General features: G+C 40.3%; 2 protein-coding genes across 9 annotated transcripts in view; both read left to right on the forward strand.

Moving 5' to 3' along the window:
- Window positions 1–6301, forward strand: part of rasgrf2a (Ras protein-specific guanine nucleotide-releasing factor 2a) — a 36694-nt gene extending 30393 nt beyond the window's left edge. For all 7 annotated transcript variants that reach the window (XM_034896064.1, XM_034896066.1, XM_034896065.1 and 4 more), the window contains 7 exons: window positions 377–480; window positions 1462–1546; window positions 2554–2751; window positions 3963–4042; window positions 4130–4247; window positions 5495–5563; window positions 5657–6301. In XM_034896064.1, coding sequence (XP_034751955.1) covers window positions 377–480; window positions 1462–1546; window positions 2554–2751; window positions 3963–4042; window positions 4130–4247; window positions 5495–5563; window positions 5657–5752 — 750 coding nt within the window. In that variant the 3' untranslated portion in view covers window positions 5753–6301. The remainder of the gene's footprint in view (window positions 1–376; window positions 481–1461; window positions 1547–2553; window positions 2752–3962; window positions 4043–4129; window positions 4248–5494; window positions 5564–5656) is intronic.
- Window positions 6302–9087: 2786 nt separating this feature from the next.
- ckmt2a (creatine kinase, mitochondrial 2a (sarcomeric)) overlaps window positions 9088–10057 on the forward strand; it is a 13255-nt gene continuing 12285 nt past the window's right edge. For both annotated transcript variants that reach the window (XM_034896152.1, XM_034896151.1), the window contains exon 1: window positions 9088–9326. The gene's annotated coding sequence lies outside the window, so the exon portion shown is untranslated. The remainder of the gene's footprint in view (window positions 9327–10057) is intronic.

Here is a 10057-nt window from a genome sequence, read left to right on the forward strand (position 1 = left end):
TCACCAGACGCCTCTCGATGCAATATCACAATACTTGTGCCACGATACGCTACTATTGCGACTTTTAAACATATTGTAATTGCAGTTATCACCTTTTTTCCAACGTTTAATTCTTCCCAATTTCAAATGACGTCCCCAAAAGGAAACTTTGTCAACATCTGTTGCTGCAAAATGTGATATGACAACACATAGTAAAAGATTACTACTAGATACTTAGCCCCTGTGTATCGATACGGTATTGCCACTGAAAATATTGTGATACTATGCTGTATTACCCTCCACCCCTACTGAAAGCCCCCTTAGCACACTGGTACTGTAGTTCTTTAAAACCGCTTTTTGAACGGCTGGACTGTAAATAGTGTGCGTCTGATTGCAGGTGGAGGGTCCGAAGGCAGAGTGCTTTGAGTCTCTCTCGGCCATGGAGCTGGCAGAACAGATCACTCTACTGGACCACATCGTGTTCAGGAGTATTCCCTACGAGTGAGTACATAACATTTTTTATGGGTTTGTAATTTCCAAAATGTCCTAGAAAGTTTTTCTTGAAAGATTTGTTAAAAATGTACACTTTTATGTACCTATAGTATGCATGTTTGTGCATGTATAAAAGCATATAAATAGGTAAACAATATTGTAATTAAAAAGTTAAATTGTTTGTATTTAACAAAAGTATAAAACACACAAAAAGAGGGGAGAATCCAAAATGTTTTTATAAATTCTTCCTACCTTTTGGACATAAAAATCCTTTTTTGAGTCCTATAATTTTTAGCTGAGGATTGTGGGTGTGGGTGTGGGGGTGGGTGTGTGTGGGTGTGTGTGTTTGTGGGTGGGTGTGGGTGTGGGTGTGTGTGTGTGAGTGTGGGTGGGTGGTCTAGGTATAGCTACATTTGTGGGGACCAAAAACTGTGAAAACAGTATACTTATGGGGACCTGACTGCTTTGTGGGGACCAAAATGCTGGTCCCCATACCGTTAAAGAGCTTTTTGAGGACTAAGACTTGGTTTTAGGAGTAGGGTTAGAGTTAGGTTATGGTTAGGGTTAGGGTTAGGGTTAAGGTTAGGCATTTAGGTTTGATGGTTAAGGTTAGGGTTAGGGTGAGGGTTAAGGTTAGGCATTTAGGTTTGATGGTTAAGGTTAGGGTTAGGGTGAGGGTTAAGGTTAGGCATTTAGGTTGGATGGTTAAGGTTAGGGGCTAGGGAATGCATTATGTCAATGACTGGTCCCCACAAAGATAGCCAGACACGACTGTGTGTGTGTGTGTGTGTGTGTGACTACACATCAATACCATCACATTTTATATTGAAAGTTCTTCAAATGTAAAATTATGATCTGAAACATTAGTAACTTATAGATGTAGTCGGGTAAATAGTCCCTAAAACATATTGAAGTATAATTAGTATAAAGTAGAATTACATGTACCTTGAAGGTATTTCCAGTACAGCGGACTGTTGTGTGTCCCTGCAGGGAGTTCCTGGGTCAGGGCTGGATGAAGGTCGACAAGACGGAGCGGACTCCGTACATCATGAAGACCAGCCAGCATTTTAATGACGTACGACAAAACAGGGATTACCTCCAAATTTTCCATTTGAATCAATTAGTTGATTGACAGACAATTAATCAGCAACTGTCGATAATTCATAAGTTTTCAAGCAAAATATCAATGGTTACAGTTTTTCAAAGTTTACACTTTTTGATGCTTACGTTTGTTATGTTTGATGATAAATTGAATCCGATATATCGATATACCGATTAATCAAATAATGAGACGTAGGGCTGCACGATGTGCACAAAAATCGCGATTCATTGTTCACCTCAATAACGATAAATGTACAGTCATTACATTTTATTTTTTTGCCTGCCCTCAGTTTATTGGCAAGGTTTGTTTTGTAAATAGGCTCAAATATCAAAGGTGAGTTATTTTTTCTAATTGAAAAGTACAGATTTTTGTCATTTTTAAGTAATTGAAGGAAATGCGGGAAGTGGCTATTTATTGAAAATGTATAAAATATAACTGAAAGCGCATGTTGCTTAAATGACAATGTTACATTTTGGTTTTATAAAAATTATCATCATGGGAAAGATGCATCTTCAGATACAACGCGACTTCAGAATTTTGGTGTTGATTCATTTTCAATTAATCGTCCATTCCTAATCAAACAATTATGATATATAATGATCTGTAGTTGCAGCCCTACAATACAACCTTCTTTCATGAAGTTATAATTCTCTTTTAGAAAGGTGTTGATTCAACTTTGTGGCTCAAATTTGTGGCTTCAAATTTACATAGTAAATAAAGTAAGTACATAGTCTTCTACTTCTTTAAAATGATTAACCCTCTGATATAAACGGGTGGCCAAAATATCACATTAGCCTCCGAACGAGACTCAAAGCTCTACAAACTACAGCAAAATGACTGTAAAGTTAAATGTGCACCTCTCTTAAACCAAACTCTGAATAAGTCTTTAACTAGGTGTACCTAATAATAAACTGGTCACTAAGTGTGCAGTGTGTGCAAACAAAGGGGAAGTGTCTAGTTTTCTCCCCCTCTCTCCCCAGATGAGTAACCTCGTGGCGTCTCACATCATGGCCCACGCTGACGTGGGCTCCAGGGCCGGCTCCATAGAGAAGTGGCTGGCGGTGGCCGACATCTGCCGCTGCCTCAACAACTATAACGGCGTGCTGGAGATCACCTCGGCTCTCAACCGCAGCGCCGTCTTCAGGCTGAAGAAGACCTGGTCGAAAGTCTGCAAACAGGTTGGAATCCATTCATTTAACACGTTTTTGTGCCGGATGCTTGGCGCCGACACGTCTACCGCCGGTTACTGCATTGCGCGACTCTGAACCTCCTGCCGGCTGCTGCGTGGCGCAGCATTTTGTATTCGTCGGTCTTTTCATGACGTGGGCAGCAGAGAACGCACTGTCATTGGTTCAAATACACAGGAGGCGGGTCTTGTTGGCTATTTAAAGCCATGTGACCACCAAAATGTACCGTAGTATGCTGAAAATCATGTCAACCAACCAGACATACATGTGCGTTTGTTTATGAATTTTAATGAGAGACCAGCGTGAAAATGGCTCCGACAGAGGAGGAGTTAGACAGCAAGGGCGGTGACGTTGAGGTTGAAGATAGTGAGGAGTTTGGGGGGGGGAGGATGTCTTCATCATAATCGACCACTTCCTCTGTCGGAGCCATTTTCTCGCTCGTCTCTCAAAAATTCATAAACAAACGCACATGTATGTATAGCCAACAAGACCCGCCTCCTGTGTATTTGAACCAATGACAGTGCGTTCTCTGCTGCACGCGTCATGAAAAGACCGACGAATACAAAATGCTGCGCCACGCAGCAGCCGGGAGGAGGGTCAGAGTCGCGCAACGCAGTAACCGGCGGTAGATGTGTCGGCGCCAAGCATCCGGCACAAACGGGTTAACATAAGGGGAGCAGACGTCCCCGGTTTCCGGGACAGTCCCCGGTTTTGGTGACCTGTCCCCGGCTGGATATGTCCCCGGAAATGTCCGCGGTTTTCACTGTGACTGACAGAGCCAAAATTGGAATGAAAGATAACCCCAACCAAACTGAGCCAATCAGAGCTCAGAGATATTTTAGAAAGCCGTGTTTTACGATACTGAACTTACTGATTATTTACATGGAGTCTGGTAGGGTTTAGCAAACGCAATTTTGCGGACCTTTAAGTTTTTAAAAAAGGATCTTAATCTTTAAGAGAAAGGTCAACCTCCTTAGGAATCCTTTCCATAATGTTGTCTGTTGGGGGAAACGGCTCTACGTCTAATGTCCCCGTTTGTAAGTTTTACAAAAATAGGAGGTATTGGAGGTATATCCGCTTCTGAGCTGAAAATGTCCCCGGATTTTGTCTGAGAAATCTGGTCACCTTAATTTAACAGGGTGTTAAAAGTAAAACCTTTGTCTCTGTGCAAAACCTTTACGATTTCTTTGTTTTGTTTTTAGACAAAAGCCCTAATGGACCGGCTGCAGAAGACGGTGTCGTCAGAAGGGAGGTTCAAGAATCTCAGAGAGACACTGAAAAAGTAAATACAGCTAATTACCAGAGGAAAAAAATAAAATCCAGTTCTTAAAAACGGTCTAATGTTTGCGCTGTATCTACATGTGTGTAGCTGTAACCCTCCATGCGTTCCGTACCTGGGCATGTACCTCACCGACCTGGCTTTCATTGAGGAGGGAACACCCAACTTCACGGAGGAGGGCCTGGTCAACTTCTCCAAAATGAGGATGGTAAAGAATATACACTTCACCTGCTCCTGTTGTTTTATGGATGCTTATGAAAGCCCAAGTGACTGTTAGCTAAGCCCTTCCCCTGAAAAAGAAGTCTCTCCAAAACTAAAAATACAACCAAAGTCTTCCAATGTACGCTACAATTGTTAGCTTGTCGAGCTAACTAGCTTACTTCATACAGTAACCAAGCACTTGTAAGACCAAGGAGCACTTCATTAAATTGGTTTGTTGGGTAAATGTTATAATACATTGTCGTATTTCCCCACTGATTCTGTGCTGGTTGTCATTGTGGGCAAGTTACTTCCAAAATGTAATACATTATAGATTACTAGCTACTGTCATTTGAGAGTAATTGGTAATAATGTCCATCTTGCAAACATATCAACCATTGAATACAGCAATGGGATATAATATCTTACTCAGGGCTTTTTTCCCCTGTGAAAAAACGTTTTGCGGTGTCGGTTAACGCTTCAAAAAAAAATCTTTAAAAAAAAAACGCCACTAAATGTTGCGTTCCTGAGATTGTAACTGGTGTAATATTACCAAAATGTAATTTAGTAATGTGTGATATTACTGCATTACAGAAAAGAGGAATACATTACTGTAATTGCCTTTTGTCGCTTTGTCGCTAACGTTCGCAGCTTTGTCGTGCTATTTATTGGATTTGTTAGTTTAAAATAATATATATCAGCAGGATTCCTGTTTAAAAATGTGGCCGCTGGAACATTAAAAGTCAGATGGAGGCCTTTTCAAACAATTAAGCTAAAGCTAGCTTCATTAGCTAGTTAACTATAGCCGATAAAATCTGTTAACGACAGTTATTAGTTCAAGTTGACGTCTAGAAATGAGAAAGACCCATCATTTCACAAATGTATTTAAGATTTATTTCACAGGATTAATGTTTTAAAATGAGTCAGCTGGATTAAAATGCACCCGGAGACATTTTCAAACATCTTAATGGAACTAATGAGTTAGCTTAATTTGCTAGCAAACTGAGCTAATGAGTTAGCTTAATTTGCTAGCAAACTAGCTATAGCTTGTGAAATCTGTCTGCACCAACGGCAAATTTCAAGGTCGAAGGCAAGAAACAAGATGCTTTTGTCGGTCACTTGATAAAATGTATGACCCACTGGCAATTTACTTTGATGGTAAATCTGCCCCAGCAATAGCAAAAGTGAAGTAAAGGGGAGGGGGCTTAAGCTAATGGTCGATTAAGTTGTTTTTTAACTCTGTCTCTGGTCTCTCAGATTTCTCACATTATCCGGGAGATTCGTCAGTTCCAGCAAGCTCCTTACAGGATAGAGCACCAACCAAAAGTGCGTCTAATAAAATGCATTATTTGTGCAATATAAAAGTGATTAGTATTTAACTTTTAACACAAACTGTTTGCCTGTCCTGACTCCCTCCAGGTGACTCAGTTCCTCCTGGATAAGACTCTAGTGATGGATGAAGATACCCTGTATGAGCTCTCGCTGAAGATTGAACCTCGAGTACCACCTGGCTGACATTTCACACACAAACATAGTCACACGGATGTGATATATAGAATATATCCATCAATCAATATCAGAGATGAATTACCACAACTTGAGATTCTTTCTTATTAAAGCAGGGGTTGTTTTATGAAACACCGCCAGTCATTGTGCTTAGGAAACTCAGGAGAAAATGTGCCTTTTTGTGTAAATATTATGTGTATATTTAGTAACAGAATGAACTGTATAACATGCACAACTCTGCCATACAACCGTACAGTTATGACTGTAGAAACAACCATGTTAGCTAGCCAAACATGGCGCTAGTGTCACGTTGTACATACCAATCTGCCTCTGTAGTCTTGCACGTAACATTGTCAGATGAGTTTTACATGATTTATGTAATCATAGCCGGATTATCCTGCTTGTCCATAGAGAAGCCAAGTCCTTCTGCTACTTTCCTTATTTAGGGAAAAATGTACTATAGTGAACAGCGAGAAAAACAAATAAGTACATATTTGATCCCATTTGAATTGAGCCATGAATTCAATTCAATTCGTCAATTTCAAAGATAATTTTTTTAATCAAGAAATACGTTTAATTAGACTAAACACCCCAAAGTAAGTGATGTCTTGCTGACGCTACCGTGTCTTTGCACTGAGATGTAACTCATACAGGTCTTGCTCATTCTTTCTCTTCTCAGCTGATGACAAGACGTCAGGTAAAACACATCAGGTGAGATAAGGTTACATCTGTTGTGGATCAGAGCTAAGCTAGCTAACTAGCTAGCTAGCCAGTGTGAGATGAGATATGTAGTTCACTGAGCGGTACTATGGCAACAACCTGACTTTCTTCACCGGGAAATGATTTTTTTAGTCAAAATATGTGTAATTCTTGGCTTAATTGAAATAGGCTCAAAATGTATTTATTTTCTCCTGCCATTTACTACCGGACAGATTTTTTTCTTATTTTCTTACACAAATTTATGTCCCATTGGGTCCACCAGAAGGAGAGGGACTTGCCTCTTTATTGGGCCCAAGGTTTGCTGTGTGATTTCCAAATTATTTTTGAAATATGCACTCTTTACACACAGCCCCTGCACAGGATATACAAAGAGATCTGGATGCTGTGGGCCAGTGAATGTTGCTCTCTGCATACATTGGCAGAACAAATGTTTTGGGCTCTTGAAGGCAGCGGTGCCAGCTGGAAACACAACAATGATTCACAGATCATATTAAGTAGATATGTTCTCAGTGGTGAAGAAAGGTCAAGAATTTCTTTAATTATAAAACTTGTTTTGGTGGAACATTTGCACGTGGGGAGTCCAGCCTTGCCATTAAAATGGCTAAATCCCAAAACAAAAGAAAATGCTGCTACATCTATTAGAGCCCCAGAGACGTAGCCTGCTGATGCTTCAGCTCAGGAGGAGACTTCAGATTTCAAATGTAACGCACCACAAGCTTGTAGGTTTCCAGCTCAGAGTCGTGCATATCCCCAGACAAAATGACAACGAATCAGATGACCACACAGTAAATCTCGTGCAGCTGGAGCGTGGAGCCTTGTGTGTATGTGTGCGTCGTGAGACACACTGGGTTCCCTAAACAGCTGGAGGACAGATGTTCCGATATTTTATCTTAGTACTTTCTGGCTCTCCTGTTCCTAAAGGTTTATGTGATTGCAGTTGTGTTGCATTTGCATGTTAAACGCAAAATTCTTTTGTAGTTTACACACAAAATCTGAAAATATGGTCAAAGCAAACATAAGATCGACATTTTGTTCATCTTTCTTGACTATTGAAAGCGTTTCTGCTGTAAATCACGTCTTTTCAGCGTCACTGATTTTGTAAACAGCGTTCTGATTTTAATATTTTCTAAAAGGTCTCCAACACGATACAAAGCCCTTCATTAAAATTTCTTTTACATGTATCAGTATTATAGGTTCCTTATCAATATGATCTTTTAATCATATTTCAATCCTTGACAGTATTATTAAAATAGTAATACCTTGGCACTATTGATTTGTAAAGATTGTCAATAGTCTCCGTGTTTCTAGCATGACTTTAGCATGATGTCCCTTCTGCCCTTCAGATTACTGTTCTCTTTATAGTCGGCTCTTACTGACTTTTTATTAGATTCATTCATTTATTTTGGCACATTCCTGATGGCAGGAATCTTCAAACTCTTAAAAGCATTAGTGTACGAGACCCCGTGCTTTCTTACATTACTGTAAACTCTGAAATTCCAGCTTTTTTGATGTATTTTTCCATGCATTTCTTTGTGTAATGTAGATATTTACACCCAATAAAAGGAAAAAAAAGTGAATTATGATGTTGCGAACAGTTATGGCAGTTATAGGAAGATGCAGTGGTACAGCCCTGAGTGGTGAATGCCAGCTCTCGCGCAATCGTTACACTTAACGAGCTCGTTATCAGTCCTGACTTTATGCTGTTGGTGACAAAACCTGCATTGAGAAAAGTGTGTTTGCCTTTTACACTTTCGTCTTCAAATTGTATCTTTGGGGGGGGGGGGGGGGCATAGTGGATGCTGTGCTTTTGGCAAGGTGTTAATTTACAAATTGTTGTAAACAAAACTGCAGTGACCCCTAGAGGCCGATACGCACACTTGTAGGTAACCTGGGATTTATGAAGGGAACATGGCTTACAGGTGTGCGTACACAGTTTTATAAACCAGACTTTTTTGGGGGGGTGTACGCCACTTTTAGTAAGGATCCTACTAAGTTTTACAAATGAGACCCCAGATTATACTGAGATATTGACGTGACAAACGCCAAATAAACCCCTGTGCTATAGCTATGACTCATTCTTCCGTGTGATGGCTGCAGGGACTAAACTGTCCTGTGTCTTACACCTAGGGATTGTGAACCTATGTCCAGAGGAGAGGAGCTGAAACTCTCTGTGCAATGGATGCAAAAATGTCATTTATAACTGAACCAGTTGTGCGCTGTAACAGTTTAGTGAACAAGGGTCTCCATGTTGAGCCCTGGCTCACCGATCAGCCTGCTAGACCACTTTACTAGTTGGTTGAGTGAGTTTTTTTGTTTTTCAAAGAGGTTTCCAAACCAATAAAAGCGTGTTAAAAGAGGGTCATGATGGGTTTGTCAGTGGGGAAGCGACTCAGTTTCCTCAAACAGAACAGGCGCTGATGCCCTCTTAAACACACAGCTTCGCAGTTGGTTTCTAATGTGAGTTTTGAGTATTATCCCTGTGTAATTATAGGATTGCACACATTCTAGTTACAGTATAGTTTTGTACTGCCTTGTGAACTGTGTGTGTGTGTGTGTGTGTGTGTGTGTGTGTGTGTGTGTGTGTTGGGGGCTCTCAGGGTCAGTGTGTGAGGGGAAATATCAAGGTCAATCTGGACAGTGATATGGGACCCGAGGCGGTCATGGTTAATCACGGCTCCACGTTAGCGGTCTGTGCCGTCGTTGCTCATGTTGGTGGTCCTCCCATTGGTTTGTTTCTGGGCTTGTGATTGGCTGCCGGGGTTTTAATCCAACACGAGGGGGGGGTGGTGTCCCCTGAGAGAGCAGAGAGAAAAGCTCTTTAACAGGAGACCTTCAGCTAGAAGGCAGAGCAGCTTCCCTACAGGTACTGTAAATACTTTTTCTTACTTCTCTTGCAGAAAGGCTCAGTTATGTCATGCATCTCAAGCTGAATGCCGAATCATTTGTATCAAAGAAGAGACAGGCAATGCTATGATAAAAAAATATCTTATTGAGTGATTGGGACCATGTGAGCATGTTTCTAAAGTTTAAATGTGTTCAACAGGAGCAGTGAAGGCAGGATGTGTCAACAACTTTAAGACATGTACACTCAACAAATACTGCAAACGTTATGAATTAGAACTAAAAGAAAGCTTTAAAGATTAATCTTTTAGTTGTTAACTTTTAAGTCAATTGCCAACTATTCTGATAACAGATTAATCGGTTTGAGTCCTTTTTTATGAAAAAAAGTTAGAATTTTCTTTATTGCAGCTTGTTAAATGTGAATATCTTGTAGTTTCTTCTCTCCTCTGTGACGGTAAACTGAATATCTTTGAGTTGTGGAGTTGTGAGTTGTTTGAGTCCCCCCTTTTATGACATTTAATAGACCAACTAATCCATTAATCAAGAAAACTGACAACATGAATATAGTTGCTGCCCTATTTTCAGTCAAAAAGACAACTTTTTGATGCACTTTGCATGAAAATGATTTATCTTGTTTAGTAAATGTTTAGTTTTTTTTATACCTGAGGTGGTAACTTTGCAGTGTCCTCTGGAGAGGACGAAGCTGCTCTTATTTCCTGAGCGTACAGTCTCAGAGTTAAAAGGTCACCGTGG

This window comes from Etheostoma cragini, chromosome 16 (genome assembly GCF_013103735.1).
Source record: "Etheostoma cragini isolate CJK2018 chromosome 16, CSU_Ecrag_1.0, whole genome shotgun sequence".
Taxonomy (NCBI): Eukaryota; Metazoa; Chordata; class Actinopteri; order Perciformes; family Percidae; genus Etheostoma; species Etheostoma cragini.